The 19,871-nt window shown below is 44.0% G+C and overlaps 1 protein-coding gene across 1 annotated transcript in view; it reads left to right on the forward strand.

Annotated features, from left to right (window-relative positions):
• The first annotated feature begins 6,451 nt into the window (after positions 1-6,451).
• Positions 6,452-19,871, forward strand: part of MAMDC2 (MAM domain containing 2) — a 62,071-nt gene continuing 48,651 nt past the window's right edge. Inside the window, exon 1 of the mRNA XM_075137062.1 lies at positions 6,452-7,061. Within this exon, the coding sequence (XP_074993163.1) occupies positions 6,452-7,061 (610 nt within the window). The remainder of the gene's footprint in view (positions 7,062-19,871) is intronic.

Consider the following 19,871-nt stretch of genomic DNA (forward strand, 5'->3'; position numbering starts at 1 on the left):
GGATTTTGACTAATTTTGTTTTGTCTGTCACAATTTGGCTTTCAGAAATTCTGTATCATCCTCCTCCAATTCCTCTAAATTAATCTGTAAATCTAAACTACACTTCAAAAAGCATCTGCCCTAACCATTGGTCTCATTATTTTAAATATTTTCTCAAATCTGTCCACAAACTCTGCGTCTATTGCATTTCCCGTTACCTTCCAAATATTAACCCCTATTTACATTTCTGCTCAACTTTTCCCTTTGCCCTTCAGAACATCCCATTCACGCACATCTCTGCCATTACACACGTCTTCTGTTACTTCCCTGGCTCCTGAGAGGTTACAGCAACGTGGAGTTGCCAGTTTAATAACCAGTTTAACACATGGAGCTGTAAACTCTGGTAGCTGAGAAGCTGCTGCATGTGCAGCTCAGCCATCCCTGCTAAGAGCAGCAACATCTTGAAGATCAGTAAGGAAAACAACCAAGAGCAGTAGCCACTTCAGCTGTTCTTAGTGAATGCTTATATTGGTTATATTGGTCACCAGTATCAGTTGGCTATTTGGGTCATCAGCTCTTAAAAAGTGGTGTATACTGTATAATGCACCATACTCAATTCTGTGTGTATATATATCGTGCATAAATGGGCATTTTTCAAAGTTGCTGGAGACATTTAGCTGATCAGCTGCCTTGGTATTGACATTAATTCATGTCAGGTGCGCATATCTGGCTTCAGAAAGTTTGGCTAAAAGACCTGCCAAGAGTTTGTCGCTCTTTGAAACAGGAATAAATCCATTTACTCTAAAAGATTAAGTAGAGAGATTAGTCAGCCAGCTGTCAAAAATGCTTCACAGCAGATATGTCCTGAAATGAGATCATTCAAGTCTCTGAGGATTTTAGCTATGAGCGTCTGGAGTGGGAGAGAAACCTAAATCATAATTGTGTATGGCTTTGACTAGATAAATCCTAGGTGAAGTCTTCTTACCGAGGAGGCAACAGAATGCTATTAAAACGGAAGTCTGTATTTTAAAGGTTATTGTATGCCACAAGTCAGATCTGGCAAGTATGCTGTGTCTAAAGCCTGGATAGACAAATAATGCAGAATTTCAGTATTTGCAATGTAACAAATTAAGTGATCCTGATTTATTTGTTATTTCTTATTGTTTGTGTTACCATAGCAATCAGGAACTAAAGTACCTCTATTAAACTGGGCCCTGTACAAAAACAGAAATAAAAGTAATCCTTGCCTCTCCGAAAGTTTTCTGCCTAAGAAAAGGGACAGTGGATAAAAAAAGCCAGCCAGACAGTAAATATAATGAAACAATCCTGCATGACTTACGTTGGACACAGCACACCAGTGGCCATGTTGTTGTCAATCTTTTACAGGTCTCTCAGGAAAAAAGCCCACCTTTTAAGGAGGAACCTGAAGTAGAACAAGGAAGAAATCACGTGGATGATTATGGAGAGCCACTTATATCTGAGAGGATCAAAGGGGGTAGAAGCTGATTTCAATGCTGAGGAAAAGCCAGTCAGGGAGTTGGAGGACATGAAAGTCTTTGAAAGTGAGAGCAAGCAGCTTATGTTTAACAGGACGGGAGAGGAGAGCAAATGGAGGGCTGGGAAGAGAGGTGTGTGATGGCCAAAGCTAGGGAACTGATCTTCTCCATAGCACTCGGAGTGGGTATCACTGAGAGGACGCATTTAGTCTTCTGATCAATTAGTATTAAAAGAAACTTGCAGCAATGGTACTGGAACAAAGGAAGAATAAAGTAATTAAAATAGTTTTAAGAGACAGCAAAGTATTTCCTTTCGATTCTCTTACTTCAAGTCTGCAGTTTCTGTATACATCACTCAAAGAGTTATTTTGAATCTGTCACTGCATTATAATGAAACATAATAGCATGCAGTGTGTCAGGTTTTGTTTGTTTCTTCTTCAGCAATGGGAGTCTGCTTTGGCATTCTCAAGAGAAACATGATCATTATGCAACTGGCAGCCATACCAGAGAGCAAAAATCTAAAAAGACTAAAGCAACGTGATGCTTCTATCAAAAATAGAAAGAATCGTTAGCTGATGTTTGGATCTGCCACATGTCTAAGCAAGCAACTTTCTTACTGTAGTCCAACCAATCAAGTCTTCTTGATTCTGAAGAAGATTCTGATGAGAACCCACCTAGTTTTGCTAGCCATCTGGAAAAAGTTGTAATGTGCTTTATTTAATTTCTTTTTTTTAAAAATCTATCACCTCCTTGAGTTTAAGTTTGTGTATTTGTGTGGGATTTGCTCACAGTGCAACAGGGAAGGCAGGGCAGACAAAGAGACAGCTGCAAAAGTTGAGTGAAGATGCTACACAGACACCATTTCAACTTTTGAGGAAGTAACTTACTGCAAAAGCTGGCAGCTTCAGGCCTGTCTCCATCTGGACTCCTTTTGCAGACAATCTAATTTACAGAAAGCTGAAGGTAGAGGACCATAAGGAATTTTTGCATCCTACCAGGATCTTTTGTCCAGAACTAAGGAGTAGACGTGGGACCAGGTAGAAGCTAAAGGAAAGAGAGCACTCCCTGAAAACACAGACAAGTGTGCTTACCTGTACATGCATGAGAAACAGAGTCCTGCAAAAAAGGAAAGCTGCCCCTATTTCTGAAGAAGCTCGTTCTGAAGCACTTAATATTTTAACAAGTTGTGATATTCTGCACACCATAAAAAAAAAGGATTAAGGGAAGGCTGTGTTTTTAAACAGCGAATGCAAAAGAAGATAAAAGACCCACAGAGTTTATGATCAGCCTGTGGCTGAAGAGCCAATTTTGCATTTTGGGATTAGTCAAATCCCTGAGAAGAGACCAGCTCATGACTGGAGTCTGATGCAGACCACTCTGCAAGAAACTACCCAAGGAGTTCGTGATGTAGAAAAACAAAACTGAAAATATAAAACTTGTAGTAAAAGCAGGGCATAAATTGAGCTAAAAATGAGCCAAGTTCTGGATCTCATCAGAACAGCACATTCCTTGAAGGAGGAGATGGAATGGGGCACCCTGGCAGTAGAGGAAGGTTTTGAGAATGTTTTCAAGGAGATAATGCAGCTTTTGACAGAGTTCAGAGCAGAGGTGAGGGAGCCCTCTCTTCTGGGATGTTTATACTCTTGCACAGGGATGCCCTCTCTTCTGGGATGCTTATACTCTTCCACCTTCCCTGGAGCAGAAACTGGAGGAACGACTGGCAGGCTCCTTGTTCTGGAAATCACAGGTCAAACTACAAAAAAAAAAAAAAACCAAAATGAGGTTACCTGTGCTGATCAAGACCACTAGTTTTATTAAAAACCCATTCAGGAAATTTCTAAAAGGGGGAATTTTTTCCACTACCCTGGAAGAAACATTCTGGAAGGAGCCTATGCCAGATACTTTTGCCACCTGTTTTCTTTGCCTGATGTATCCAGAGAGGTCTTGCAGGTGTCCTTAGCAAAAGCAGAGGATATGTTTGTGGACATTCAAAAACTGTTTCTGGACACACCAGTTCCACAGGCTGCATGTGGGAAGTGATTCACTGGAAAATACAAGAACTTCCTGATTTTATTGTGGGTGCTACCACCTGCGTACGTGCTGTTTTGATCTGGGACACTGGCAGAGGAGTATGATTGAAGGTTTAGAAAGTTTAGATTGATTTTTGGCTCTGAGGCAAAAGCTAAACAAACAGCTTTAAATTCTGTATTACAGAAGTATTGTGAATACAGCAAAGAGTACAGGTGAATGACAGAACAGAGTTCAGCCAGTATACTAGCCCTTCTGGGAAAGGAAGGGGACAAGGAATTTTTGGAAGGTGAACTATGCAGCAAATTCTGTGTAATCTAGCTATCTGAGAACATCACTGTGCAAACCCATGAATGAGGGATGCAAATATTATCATGTTTTTGGGGAAACTGAAGGAATCGCACCAATACCCAGCAAATTCAAAATTAAATTGTCAGTGGGTATCTCCAAGGTAGGTGCTATTCTAGTCCTCCTACAATGGAGTGGCTGAAATTAAGGACCTGTTGTTTATGCACAAGCAACACCAAAAAAAAATTGAATAACTTTATGCCAGTTACCAGACTTTCCATAAACCGTTCACTCTTGTTCCCCAAAGTTAGCAAGCATGTCCTCCCCATGAGAATAAAGAGTCTGTTCTTCTAGGTACAAAACTAATGACTTTCAAATCGAACACATTTTGGAGTGATTATTAGAGAGGTAGATTATGTACAAGGCTAACCTGATATTATAACCTCCCCTCCACCAAACACAATAAAGTCTGTCAGCCAAAAATCTTCATGGACACAATGTGAACTGGGCGAGGGCTGGAGCAGTTATCCAAGATATCACCAGGGCTGTTAGCACAGTTGACTAGATGCAATGCCTACATCAATTTACGGGGAAAAGTTCTAGATGCTACAAGGGATCCAGGAATGGTAATATGTTAAGTATATTATGAAGTTACACGACAGTTACTTAGGAATATAAAACCTCTGTGAGTGTAAAAGATCTTTTATTGGCTTCAAGTGCCTTTGCTAGAAATCTGTTGAGACTTTTGATGCATGCCAAAATTTGCCAACATTACGAAAAATAAAGGCCAAATAACTGAAACAGCCTGTGTAGGCTGTCATGCAAACCACACATTTGTTCACAATGGCTGAAGAAAAACCTTATGCAGCTGTTGTGCACTATTCCTAGTACGTCCCTGACACAGCCTTACCAAATGACCTAATATTGAAGCCAGTGATTGTACTTAGAAATTTCCATGAGTAGCAAATTTTAATACAGACTGTGAGAAAATGAAGAAATATGACTACATGTTATAACTAAGAAGAGTAGTTCGCATGAGTTAAAGCAGTTTTTGCTGAAATGTAGGTTTCTATGGATTGATGCTCATTCCTGTTTCCCTGGAGCCCATGGATTGGTAGAAAGTGGTATCAGAGTAGTCCAACAAAAAGGTTCTGACATCCTACATCCTCTTGGTCACTTTTGTAATTTTGAAGGACATTTTCAGGAACTTCAAATTTCTCACTGTACCTGATTAGTTTAAGTGATGACCCAAAACCATGGCTGAAGCGAATTTACATTGGGATGGACAGAGGAATCCTCTGGGCAGCTAAGTTTTCCCAGACATTTCAAAGGGGAACTGTGTTGCACAACAACTGCCGAAGCAAGCAAGATGAATGCAAAACCATTGAACAGGGAGGACAGGGGCTTTAGTCGGTGTTATACGGGTTTGGCTGCCAGATCTGACCCCGAGGAGGGAACAGAGGGCAAGCGTGTCAAGTTTTCAGATGACACCAGACGGAGGGACCAGTGGATATGCTGTAGGCAGGACTGCCATTGAAGTGGACCTGAAAAGGGGCTGACAAGGAACGCAGGAAATTCAACAAGGGCAAATGTTGAGCCCAGCAGTTGGAAGGCAGAGCCCTGCAGAGATGCAGACTGGGGCTGGCGGCGCTGGGGACCAGCTCTGGGGGACAGCCCTAGGCGCTGGTGGGCAGTGACCTGAGCTGGGGCCACCCGTTTCCTGGGCAGCAACGAGGGCCAGCGGTGCCTGGGGCGGTGTGAGCAGCACAAGACCCCAAGAGCTAGGGGAGGGCAGGGACTGTCCCCTCTTCTTGGTGACCATCAAACCCCATCTGATGGGTACTGCCTCCAGTTTGGGTTCAGTACAGGAACAACCTTGAGGTGAGGGGAGGCCACCAAGGAGGTGGGGTTGGAGCCCTTGCCCTGTGAGGAGTGGCTGCAGGACCAGGGCTGATTCAGCCAGGTGGAGGGTTGGCTTTGGGAGCACCCAGCAGCAACCCTGGCACCGATGGGGGGGGATGGAGAAGACGCAGCTGGGCTCTTCACAGTGGTGCGTGGTGAGAGGGCGAGAGGCAGCAGCAAAAGCTGAAACAGGGGAAATTCAGACCGTTCATAAGGAAAAATCGGTTTCCCCACAAGGACAGCCCAGCAGTGGAGCCAGGGCCCCGACAGGTTGTGCTGTCTCCAACCTTCGAGGTTACCAAGCCCCACCTGGATAAGGCCCTGAGCAGCCAGATCTGAGCTCAGAGCTCGCTGTACTTTGGAGTGGAGACCTCCTGTGGTCCCCTCCTGAGTGAACCTGTAATCCTATGAACTACAGGTCTTGGAGCACCGCAGCAGCTCCTGCACCTTTCTTATCTGCAAGAGTGAGGCTACCCTGCCACGGCCCCCCGGTATGGCAGGTTTTGTGGCGCAGCAGGACAGCAGGGCAGCTTGTGGTGGCACTGGAGCCCTGGTGGAGTGGGAGCCGCTTTGCCCTCTGCAGATGGGTGTGAGTGGGCGTCTTACTAATCTGTACAAATACCTGATGGAGGAGTACATCAGATGGAGCCAGGCTCTTCTAGTGGTATCCGGTGACAGGAGCAAGACAGTGGGCACAAGCTGAAACACAGGGAAATCCACTTAAACATAAGAAAGGACATTTTACTGTGAGGGGGGACATGCACTTCAGCAGGTTGCCCGGAGAGGCGGCGGCACCCCCATCCTCGGGGCCACTCCAGCCCCAGCTGCCCCGGCCTTGGGCGACCGGCCGGGGCCGACCCCACTCCGGGTCGGGGGTGGGACGGGCCGCCCACCCGGGGTGCCCGCGGGCCCTCCCCGCCCCTCCCCTGCCCTCCCGCGACCGCGGCTCGCCTCCCTGCGCCCCGCCGGGGTGCCGAGGGGCCGCGCTCAGCCCCGCCGCCGCCGCCCCCGCCGCCGCAGCCCCGGGCTCGGCGCGGCCGCGCCCCCGCGCTCCCGGCCGCCGCGCCCGCCCGCCCCGCCGCCGCCAGCCCTGGCTCCCCCTGTGCGGAAGATGCTGCGGCTCTGCCTCCTCGCCGCGCACGGTAAGCGGCGGCGGGGTCGCGGGGTGGGCGCTGCTCCGGGGTCAGCAGCGGCCCCCAGCCCGTGGCCCCCGGGCCGGCCGGGCCGTGACCGGGGCTCGCTTTGTCCTTGCAGCTCTGCGGCTCGCTGGGGCCGCCTTGCTCTCCCCCGGGTCGTGCGCCTTTGAGGACAGCGCCTGCGGCTACGAGTGGGACTACGCGCATCTGCCGTGGGCGCTGCACGGGGAAGGTAAGAGCGCTGCTGCCCCCCGGGCGCACAGCCCACCCCCGGGCGCACAGCTCCCCCGGGGCGCACAGCCCACCCCCGGGCGCACAGCTCCCCCGGGGCGCGCAGCCCACCCCCGGGCGCACAGCTCCCCATGGGCGCACAGCCCACCCCTGGGCGCACAGCTCCCCCCGGGCGCACAGCTCACCCCCGGGCGCACAGCTTTCCCCGGGCGCACAGTCCACCCCCGGGCGCACAGTCCACGCCCGGGCGCACAGCCCACCCCCAGCCCACCCCCGGGCGCACAGCCCACCCCTGGGCGCACAGTTCCCATCCCCGGGCGCACAGCCCACTCCCGGGCGCACAGCTTCCCCCGGGCGCACAGTCCACTCCCGGGCGCACAGCCCACCCCCGGGCGCACAGCTCCCCCCGGGCGCACAGCCCACTCCCGGGCGCACAGCTCCCCCCGGGCGAACAGCTCCCCCCGGGCGCACAGCCCACTCCCGGGCGAACAGCTCCCCCCGGGCGAACAGCTCCCCCCGGGCGCACAGCCCACTCCCGGGCGCTGCCGCTGCCCGCCGGGCGCTGCCGTCCCCCGCGCCGGGGCTGCTGCAGCCCGCGGCCGCGGTGGCAGCGCGCAGCACTCCGCGGGGCGGCAGCCCGGCGTGCCGGTGCCGCATTCCGGGGTGCCGGTGCCGCCCGCCGCTGCCGCGCTGCTCAGCTCTGCCGGGGAAACTGCCGCCGTAGGATCCCTGCCGTGTGCCGTCTCGGTCTCTGGGTGTCAGTCCCCTGACAAGTGATCTGCAGGCGCTGCGGGGAGGCGTCCGTCCCCCCCCGGGCACAGGTCTCTCTGCAGGTTTCCGCAGAATGCCTCAGAAACCTCCTTTCTATTTCTTTCACTTTTCCTTGGGATGAGGTGTCTTTTATCAAATCTGTGGTCGGTAACTTATCCTCTTCCTAGAAAAAACACATCTGTCAAATTCTGATTAAGCTGCATAATTGTTTTTTCTAAATATATTTTGGGTTCTACTCTAAAGTAGCGTGGGTGCATTTTCAGGGCAGGAGACAATCTTTGTGAAGAGTATCGTTACAACGTGTTCAGTTAAGACTTTTCTCCGTTTTATGGTACCTACTGTTCAATAGGAAAAAGACAAGCACTAGTCTTTCAGCAAGTTGTATTAGACTTTACGAAGACTGACTGCCATTGAAAGAGAGAATAAAATCCAGTCATTGTACAGAGTTTCCATGCAACTGTAACTCTTACTTGGTAAGTTTTTAGTGTAGGCTCTCATTTTTGACAGAATCAATGCAAACAAACCAAAGACTAAACAAAAATAAATACAATATTGTCATAACTGGGTAATATAAAATCATTTCGTTTTGGTTATGTTTTGGCCACAATGTCATTCATAAAGTGGAAGTTGTGCTCACACAGTAAAAGGGACCATGTGTTTTCAAAGTTTTTAAGCTCTAAAACACGTGCCAAGGATAAGGAAGAGGTGAGTACAGATAAAAAGAGATAGACACCCCTTATTACCCTCATCAGTGCTCCATTCAAAACTGGCTGGCCCAGTTTTGCCATTCCACTTTTTACTCAGTTGATAATGAAGTTCTTTTTTCTGCCTGATCTGTACCCAGTTCTCACATAAGCAAAGTAAGTCACCTTAATTGTTAATTTTTAGAGTAATCATTAGGGTTTGAGAATGTACGAGGAGGACTAACTTTGAAAAGGCTGTGAGGATGTCATCATTAAAATAATTGCTTTTTCCCTTCTTTTTTAATTTAAATATACATAGATTTTCCTGCATTTTTGAAGATACTAGTGGAAATTTAGTAACCATCTCTGCTTTCCCATCTATGCCTCTTAACATCATGCTCTCTTAAGCCGCCTGTCTTGGAAGCAGCACTTCCTCCTTGTGGTTAATGGGGAGCCACATGGTAGTGGTATTGATTCAGCTCCAAGGGACTGTTTGATGCTGAGAGTAATACCTGCAGAAATGGATGTGCATCATGTTGTGTACGGTGCTTCAAGACACGGGGAAATTTGATCAGAGATTTGGATCAGCAGCAGCCTACTTTTTTTGGCCCACAGAACACTATTTTAGTTGTTGTAGTTTGATTTTTCTATGTGACCATAAGCATACCAGTGGCTACACAGCTTCTGTCATTGTAGATCTTGTTTTTCAGAGATATATAACTGAACCGTTATACTCTGGGAGTATATGTGGTATACCAGCTCTCTTAATAGGCGTAGTTCTGTCAGCATTTCCATTAGAAACCTTTTTTCTGCAGTCTGTAATTTAATCATAGTAAGTTGTTCCGTGCAAACATTTGGCACACAAGATATTAGCCTCTTCAGAAATACATCCATAGAATCGTAAATAAATCTAGTTGAAAGTAGTTCATCCAAATCTATGTAGCAGGTGTGCAAAACCAGTCTTCCTTAGATGCTCTTTTACTCTTTTATCTAGTAAAACCATGTTCCTTTTGGCAGCACCGGGCCCTGGTATTTGCAGGTTGGTGTACGTACACGTGGTAATTTACTGGGACAACAGAGAAAGTTAAGGATGGGAGTGGCAGCTTAGCTTTGAATTGTTCACTTCCCCTTGCATTGCTTCAAAATTGTTTATTATTTTTAAATATTATTTTTAATATAGAGTTATATACAGCAAATCTCTAATAGAGATTATCTGACTTGGAGTGCAAGTTCTTTCATCTTATAAATCTCTCAGTAGTGTGGTCTTGTGCCAAACTGTCAAGATGATGTAAATATAACTAAAATCCTGCCCAGAAATTTCCACTCCATACTTGAAAGTTTTTTGCCTGGTTGCCAAGGAAGCCAGTATCTTCCGAAGGGCCAGGCACAGAAAGGAAGTGTGAGGCTAAATTTTGCTTTTGTTTACAGCTATGCATTCCCACTTAAACCAGTAGGTTTCTAAGGTTCAACTGCTTTTTTAAAATGTCTCTGGCTTCTCTTGAGTATTCTGGTAGTTCTGGGATATGAGATTTTTCTTGTGTTTAATTTTAGAATTTTTATAATTGAAAAGATTTTGATTTTTTTTTTTAGCTACAATTTTGATACCTGTAATTGACTGGCATTTTAGGGCCCATTTTAGTCAAGTGCAAAAGGAAAATCAAAACAAAATAGTCAATGCTAAAACCGATAGCTGTTTCACTCTTTACTGCTTTACTCAAGACTGGCAAATCAGGCGTTAACAAAGTGGGTGTTTGTAGGATACCAGGTACACAAGAAACAAATCAGGCTTTTTACTGTAATATCTGTCCAGTGGACCTGTCCTCCCATAAACTCATAAACTTCTGCTTCACTGAAACCCTCTGTAAGCCTCAAGCTCTCTCATATGGCTCTCAATTGAGGAATAGGACCTTCAAGTACAAACATCAAGGTGCTCTTTTAACTGTCAGCTTTTTGAGTCAGTCATCTGCTAACTTGGTGTCTGCATTTTAGAATTATAATGATTTTTAGCAATCACCATGGAAGAAAAGTGTAAAATATAGAAACAGCTGAGGATATAAATTTCTTGCAAGCTTACCTATGGCTGAGAAGCACCCCCAGCTGAGGTCATGGCCCAGTCTGGGTAAATATAGCATCATGCTTGAGGCAGCGTGTTTCCTAATGTGCCAGTTCTGTTTCCAGTGTAAGCAGGGAAATCCCATGCAAACATGATGTACTTCATGAAGTGGGTGTTTGTAGAATACCTTCCTGTTGTTGCTCAGGAAAAGGGCATCATCACATAATCCTGGTTCTGAAATCTGATGAGCAACAGATGAATTTGTGTGTGAACAATGGACCAGTAATAAGATCTGCAAGCTCTAAGTCATTTGCTAGTACACACAAACCAAGGTGTCAATCGTCCATTTTAACTTCAGAGGTGTAAGCATGCTCCCATAAATATTCTTGCATTCATGATGCCTCTGAACAGATAATTTATTTTAAAAAATCCAGGTACAGAATGTAAGAGAAAGATCAAATTCCTTGGACCCAACTAATGGATGAGAAATTTAGAAAGCAGATCTATATTCATCACTACTGTGGTATTTGGAGATAATTGAGGAGTTTGAATATCACGTTGCTTACCACTAACATCCACAGGTATATTTAGCATGAGTTCATGTCCAGTTATGTTGGGGCATAAAGCTTTGCAGGTGCATAGTGGCGGGTTTCCACAGGAATTTACTTCTGCGTCAGCAGTATACGAAAGCAACAAGGGAAAGATCTGGTTAATTCTAATACATACTGTCAAACTTTGTATGATGGGATTTAATCAAATAATCTTGAGATTTTGTTTAACCAAATCGCGCATTTATTTCAGAGGACACATGTGCCTTGTAAGTGTAGAACAAACTTTAAAACAAAGGAAGATGTTGTATGTAATAGGCAGTAATCTGAGTAGAGTAATTAATACAGCCACATAGACCCATTTGAAATGGCAGTAGAAAACACAGCCTTACATCAGTTGCAGCCATTGTGCAGGGTTGGATTTTGGCATTTTTTGCTTTCCTCCCAGCCCTGTCCAGCACAGAGCCAGCCATAACCTGACTGTAAGAACGTCCTCCTAATAGCATTATTATAGATAAGTTTCATTAGACACAATAACTATGGCACGTCTTTTCTGTGACTCTGGACAATGTTTACATTTTTGCCAAGAATATCATAGCCTTTTGTGTGCCTGTGTGTATGAGTATGCTTTGTTCTCAATCTCCCTTCATTTTAACAGACACCAGTTTAATAGAGTTACAGATAATATGCATTTGGGCTGTCAGCTCAAATTTGCACTAACGGCGTTTGCCGTGCTGCATCTGCTTGCCTGGATTTAAGCATTAGATAAGAAATTTGTCTATTACCACTGCAAGCTATAGGGAAGAGAGGTTGTTTATATTAGCAATGTGCTCCAAAAAGCAAGTGATCATTGTTAAACGCGCCCATGCACTGCCAAATGCACTGGACTTGGAGCTATTTTAGTAGTAGTGGCAACGGGTTTTATACAGTTGTCTCCTTATCACTTTTGCTCTTCTGTGGACTGTTGTCAAGCAACTTTCCGTGTCAATCTTCTATAATGAGCTATTTGGCACTGAACTGCTAAAGCTATAACTGGTAGTTGATACAGCCGTATGCATCTGGCTCTCATATGATCACTGGCAGCTTTAAATGCATATTTTTGTGTGTGTTGCTTTCCTTCTAAAATTCTGGAAGTGTGTATTACTTCAAATCTCATGTTTCCAAGGATATATTTTAATAGCATGCATTTCACAGTTTTTTAATAATGATTTCTCTTTCTGCAGTATTCCAAAGGAGACTCATCCTTAAAAAGAAATAGATTTCATTCAGAAGATTTATGTAATAAATTACTATATATATAAAAATAGCCTTACTTTCTTCTCTGTAAAACATGCCTACTTTTTGCTGCATTAGTCCAAGACTCTTTCTGTGATACACTCAAAATGGGCATCCATCAGGTAACAGTTTCTGGTAAGCAGGTAAGCAAGCAACATCACTAACAAAAGTGTCAGGAAACTGAAGTTTGGCTTTTGAGACACACTTATCATACAGCCACACTTCAAAATGGTTTTAAGATGGAAAATAATTTCAAGAGACAGGACAGCCACCCCAGGCCATCAGATAAGTCAGGCATGAGAGCAGCAGCATAAGGAATCTCAAATCTAAACATGGCCTGCATACCATTTAAATAGCTTGTATTTACAGCTGTGCCATATGACTTAAAATTGACCTCTTTTGACCTAAGCTCTCTCGTCTTGAATGCCACATCGTTTAGTTGTAATATGCAGAGTAATGAAACAGGTAATTACTGGCGATCCTAGATTTTGTTGCACAGCAAGCACAGTTCATGCCTGATCTGTGCTGTTTTCTGTTCGGTTACAAACCTACTGGCAGATAGATTGGCACATCTGTACTCTCAGTTTTCTTTCCATCTATCTGCAGTACTTTCCTGTACCTAGGAAAGTAAGCAATTTGAAAATGTAAAAAAGGTGTAAGATTGCTGTCTTAGATGAGACAAGTGGTCTCACATGTTTGTGATAACTGTGTAATTGGGAGCAACGTAGAGGGTAATTCAGGGAGACTTGCACCAGCTTGTACCTAGCTGCAGCGGAACCAGGCTGGCATACGGCAACGCTCACTTGCTGGCAAGGTTTTAATCCGGTAAATCCGTCCTGCCATGGGAACTTACTGGTTTGGGTCTCCCAACCTGTAGCCTGGGCACCTCTGCACCGAATGCCATTTAATGGAGTGGAGGAGCCATTAGAACTGGCACACAGACTGTTTTGCCTTGACCTGATAATTAAAATGTTTGTCTTCCTGACCAAAATAATTGCATTTGGAGTGACAACTGTCCTTCCTAGTCATTCCCAAGGGAAAAAAAAAATAGGCTGACTCTCACATACTTCTGGTACACTTAGACGCTCATGTTCTTACTTCTTCTTCACCACTGGTGCCATTTCTCCTGTACACTCCACTTTGACTACTCAGCCACTACTCTTGGTTAGCAACTCATTTCTTCTTGCTGTTTTCTTGTTCAGTCTGTCATCAGCAGCTTAGTTGTACCACCTGTGAGTAGCATTCAGCCCTGCTCCAGCCTCCCCTTTGTCTTGCTGATACCAGTAGGAAATCTGACACTTTGCTTGCCCAGGTATAACTTCTGTCCTAGGCTTCTGGGCAATAGCATTTTTTTTATTGACGTGTGCCCAAATTACAGTTATTAGCATACTTTCTGCTCATCTTTGGAGGCAGGTCTTGTGCAAAAAAAGATGGCCAAGAGCACTTTATGTTCATGGAGGGCTTCATCAGCAGCTGCCTGTGCCTGACACTTTTGATAAGTCTTGGCTTTCCATTTGCAGCAGGAGAACAAATGAATCCTAAATTGTTATCGGTGAGTCACTGCATGAGAGATGAGTTTCAAAGCATTCCTCTCCTCCACAGGACAGTAATGTTCTCAGAAGTGTATTTTCACATACAGCTGTTAGTGATTCAGTGCTTAGAGAGTCAACAAGCTATTTTAGTGCATTTTACACTGAGCCGTGGAGGCTGGCCACAACAGAGGGAGGACAGCTGTTATAAAATTCATGTTTACTGAATATACCTGCAACTCCTGGCAACAGGCTGGACTTTGTTTTGCATGAAAACAACTGAAAATAGATAATTTACCACTAGAATTTGAAAAAAAAATTAAAAAATGTAGGAGGGCGAAAGAGTGTTTGGGAGTGGTGCTGGAGGCCAGATCACATCAATCGAACAAATAACTTGCATGTAATCCCAGAGAAAAACTGATTCCTTCCAGGTAACAAGGTTTGTTACTCATTAGTGGGGTGGAGCAACTTGTATGATTCTCTACTACTGATACAGCACTGTAAACCACACTGACTAAAAATTATATTGCAGCTTCACATTTCAAAATGCTGCATGTTTACATGAAAAACTAGCTGTGCATCTGTGTAGTAGCCACTCAATATAAGCCTTCAGCTCATTTGGACATAACCTGGGCTAGCTTTAATTTATAACGCAGCTGCGCGTGTTGGTTGCACAGCCTACCCAGAGAGACGACAGTCACACCACTGCAGCTTGCACGTGTACGCAAGGTGACCATACCCAGAGTTTGCTTGAAAGGCTGCAGGGATCTGGGCAGGTCTCAGTCGAACGCTGGAGAGTGAGGTACGGCTTCCCACCTGAAATCACAGCTGCTGTGGCTGGCTCTGATGGAGATGGATAGGGCCCAGGATTAGGAAATCAGTCTAGCTTTGTACTGTTCTTTTCTCCATTAATAGGAAGTTAAATAATACGTTTTCAGCTTCTGTTATAAACAGGATGGATACTGACCTTGCAAATATTGTTGAAGTTTGCTAAAATATGAGTACAAATATGCAAATTCATTTGCTGAAAACAGCTAGAAATATTTTCAGTTTTCTGAAAAAAATGGAAGACTTAAATGAATCAAACTAACGTTTCTTTTTAGGAATTTCAGGGTGCATGCATGGCATGAGTTTTTCTATCAGTAAGACTGCTGACGGGCAGTACTTTGTGGTCATTACACTTGTTATGCTACGTGTGTTATCATCTTGAAAATGAAGAGGAGAGCCAACCATTTGCCAGTTCATTTTTCTGGAGGGAAGGAAAGGTATTTTCAGCACTGTCAATTTTCAGTATGAATTTTAGTCAAGATTTAATGTGGGTCAAGATCTGTACTGAGGAAAAATAAGCTTGCACTTGTGCTGAAGAGTGACCACAGACATATCAGAAGTGTTTCTACTGGTGAAAAAGACTTGTTCACCTTGCATATGGTACAGACTGTTCAGAGTTGTGATAGAACCAGGCTGAAAATGCCCTAATAGTCTTATTATATAGGATGCTATCAAGTGGAAATATTTGAAAGCTTGTTGAAAAAATAAGCCAAAACCAGTTACAACTAGTTATCTTTTGTTCCCTTTTTTTTTTTAGTTCTCCCATTATATTACCTTCTGAGATTTTTCATCCCCAGCCACCCTGTGCAAAATCAGTACAGGCAATGCTATAATTAAACTGACTGATTAAACTTATCAAATGGGGTCAAACCTCCTACTGTTACATCTGAAGAAAATATGCTTTAAAAAAAAGAGATATTTTACTTTACTCTTTCAGTTTTTACTGTCTTAGTGTTACTTTGTAGCAGTAATGCTACAGAAGGCCAGATAAAAGGCCAGCGTAGTCATCCATGTAACTTCATACAATGCTTTGATTGCTTAGAACCCTTTATATTATTTGAACATATTTTATTACTCCCATTTAAAAGAGTAAGCATCTTTTGCCCCGTCCTTCCCTGTGGTCCTAGGCAGCCAAAGATTCAAGTCTTATTATTATAGTCCTTCTTCATACAGTAATCAAGCCAAAGATTTCTACAATTTTACATAACAATATAGTGCCCGCCACTTTAAAAATGCTCTTTCATTAACAGAGTGTTTCTTCTACACTATATGGCTGTTCCTCCAACACTTTTCTTTTGCCAAACTTGGCTCTAAATCAGTATATTAGACAACTCTAGTAGTGTGAGTAATTGTGTTGGTGTACTTTGAATGTTGTTTTAAATAGATGTATTCTCTGATAAAGTATGAGCTACATGTTACTAACACTTTGCTCTGTTCTGAAAACCTTGCAAGTCCTAGTATGAAAATACCCATGAATCATGGTAATTAGATTTCCATTTGAAATATCAGCCAAAGTCTTTTAGGAAACAGAGTCTTCACAGTTTTCAATTAGCAAACCATTAAAATACTTAAAGAGGCTCTGTTGTGACTTGATGAGTTTCTTCAAATTTGCTGGACCACAAACTGTATTTTATATTAAAAACGGAACTGGAAGGGCAGATTACAGCTGTTGTATACAAATCCATAGTGAGATGCAAAGTTATCAAAGGAAGTCATTCTCCATCTTTCAGATTTCCTTCCTTTTTTTGTGTGTGGTAACAGTTGATCAATACTGTAAGACTGTTGCCTTTTTTAGCACTCATGGTTGAACACAGGTCAAAGCAGGCTTCTGTGTGACAGTGGTGTCTAGGGAAATGCTATTGCATTCAGCTTTGGAGCAGATCCTTTTGTGGCAAAAAGTCATGCCTGGAGGGTAAGGAAGCCAGACAATCCTACCTGCTCTGTGAATAAGCAATAAGATTTCCCTATTTTCTGATAATAACATTAAAGATCATGTTTTAATGCCCTGTATCTAAGAACAAAGCTTAGATTAACTATGTAAACACTTTTCTTCAATAAAGCTCTCAGTGCTTCACAAAGCACTTGGTACTTGCAGTAGAAATCCTCAGCTGATGTATAGATGGGTAAACTAAATTGTCCAGTGTCACAGTCTGATTCATTTGTAGATCTTGCAATGAAAATGTGTCTCCTTCTTTCATAGGCCTGTTTACATTTGCTGAACCATGTTTCTTCCAGCCTGGAACATAATTTTTTGCTTTTCAGTAACTATCATGAACATGACTTGAGAAGCTCCTTGAAGAAGGCTCATGTCAGCAGGTACGATGAGTACTCTGTCTGGAATAGGGAAATGTGAAATATGGAAAAGATGCAAACACCATTTTAACGTCTGTCTCTTCACTCCAGGGTTAGGTGATGAGGTCGGTGCCTGGCTATGAGAATCCAGGCTAGCCTCATATGCATATAGGTAGCTGTAAGACAAAGTCACTTCTGAGTTAAAGTCTTCATGGATACTGCAAGGGAGCACTGGAGGGTCCTTTGGGACAACGTTCCATGTTTTTTACGCTATGGCAAACTGAAGTGCTCCAATTATTTTCCATTGTGTTGCAGAAGAGTCATCAGTTCTTCTGGGCCTAGGTTGAGAATAGCAAGGTGGAAGGGAGCCGTAGGTCCAGGGGCTATAATGGGGGAACACATGCTTGATTGCATGGGGTAGGGAGAAGATATGGCTGAGAAATAGTGTGGAAAGGATGAGTGGGCAATAGATACTTTTCTATGTCCGTGGGCCATACCATTAAATCCCTCAGAAGTCAGTAATCCTGCCCTCAGGAGAACGGGCCTGAGCCTTTCAGAGCTAAAACCCATGCGTTCTGCCTTATTTTTTTTTCCTTATATTTTTTGCAGAGTGATGATAATTTGGTTTGTGGCATATTTTCTTTGGAAATCAATAATGCTGACTTTCTTGGGGAGTTATAGATAACACTGACTTTTCCCTGACTCTTTATTTTCTGTTGTGGATGCTGGCAGGTCTTGGATGGCACAGCTTTATTGCAATGATTGGGTATACTAGCGTCTCAACCAGAAAATTTTGGATAGCATCTGGATTTTTTGAGTTGCCTCTGATATGCTTTCTGTGTTCAGAAATCTCTTGGTTTGCTTAAGTTCATATACATACTGGGAAGCAAATACATAAATACAGTGTTGGGTGTTAAGCACTTCATCTAGAAAATCTGAATGGAGGAAAATACAATAGGAAAAAGACAATAGGAAAATCTGTTTTATTTTCCTTTAAAGAAAGGGGCATGTGCCCTCTCATAAAGGAGGTTAGAACTAATGAGCTTAACCAATGTGTTCTGTTGTCATTACTGGTTTTATTACTATTGATATTTGCAAGACTATATTCTTTGAGGTGTAGTTGCTTTGGGAAGGCTAGGAAACTCATGTGGCTGATGGAGAAGGCAACATGAGTTGCAGCCAAGGTGTGAGTGATACAGAAATAGAGCTGTCTTGTGGCATGGCTGCTCTCTCACTGCATGTGTGCTGCTGGTGGACAGTAGAAATGCCCAAAGGCATACTTAAAAGCTGTTTTCAAAGGGTAAAAAATTAATTTGTGTCTTTTGCCTCTTTGGTGTATAAAGGCATCTTAGCTGAGATCAGTTTAGAAATATGAAATCTAGGCTTCTCTTGCTGGAGAACTAACTGGAAACTTAACTGCTGAGGCTGTAGCATTATAAGCAATGAGAAGCTGAAGAACAAGGGAAGAGGGCTTCCAGTCTTAATCTGAAACTTTTTCAATACTTTTAGCACCTATTTGCATTTCACATACCTGGAAGTTCTCTTCGTTTTTTATTGTTTCTTTGACTTTCTATACCTGCAAGATCCTCATAGAGAAGCTGATGAAGTATGGGCTGGATGAGGAGAGGTTAGGTGAGGATTGAAAACTGGCTGAATGGTTGGGCCCAGCCCAAAAGGTGGTGATCACTGGAACAAAGTCTAGATGGAGGCCAGTCACTAGTGATGTACCCTAGGGGTCAATACTGGGTCCAATCCTGTTCAACATCCTCATGAAGGATCTGGATGATGGGGTAAAGTATACCCTCAGCAAGTCTGATGATGATACAAAACTGAGAGGAGTGACTGATGCATGGGAGGGTCATGCTGGCCTCCAGAGGTACCTCAGCAGGCTGGAGAAATGGGCTAACAGAAACCTCATGAAGTTCAACAACGAGACGTGCAAAGTCCTGCACCTGGGGAGGAACAACCCCGCTCCAGAACGTATGCTGGAGGCTGCCTTATTAGAAAGCAGCTTGGCAGAAAAGGACCTGGGGGTCCTGGTGGATACCAAGTTGAACATGACCCAGCAATGTGCCCTTGCGGCAAAGGCAGCTAATGCTGTCGTGGGCTGCATTAGGAGGATTGTTACCAGCAGGTCAAGAGAGGTGATCCTTCCCCTCTGTTTAGCACTGGTGAAACCCTATCTGGAGATCTGTGTCCGGTTCTGGCTTCCCCAGTGCAAGAGAGATATGGACATGCATGGAAAACAGATAAGCTAAGGTGTAGCACACTCTGATGTGTTTTGTGAAAGGGTCTGTTCTTCATTTCCTACTTTTTTAGTAATTTCCATTTGAAGACTTCTTGCCTTTGGTGTGTGCTGTTTCACACATGGTTGTTATCCTGAGGAAGCTTTAGCAAAAGAGTTCTGCTCCATCTAATCGCTCTTGTCAGATCATTCTGCAAATGAACCTCCTTGACTGAAAGTACTGTCTCACAGCCGTTTAGCCAAAGAGAGTTGAGTTCGTTTAAGGCCATATGACAGAGTTGACAGTAATTGGCATCATAGTTTAGTGGAGTTTAGCAGGGAGGCAGACGAATGAATGGAGATGGACTCTTGAGTTGCTCTCAGCTCATCAGAATAAGTTCAGGCAAGTGATGAAACAGTCGTAGATGTCTGCACTGTCTGCCTTGCATCTGTTTGGGAAATAGGGGCCTTAATTCTCCCCAAACTGACCTGCAGTTCATTATTGGTATTTATTACTGTTGTCTGCTCTTAGCAGATCCCTTCTTCTCTCCTTCCCCCATATGCCAGGTGCCCAGTGTACAGAGAAGCGTATTCCCTGCCTTAAACAT

This window comes from Calonectris borealis, chromosome Z, assembly GCF_964195595.1.
Source record: "Calonectris borealis chromosome Z, bCalBor7.hap1.2, whole genome shotgun sequence".
Taxonomy (NCBI): Eukaryota; Metazoa; Chordata; class Aves; order Procellariiformes; family Procellariidae; genus Calonectris; species Calonectris borealis.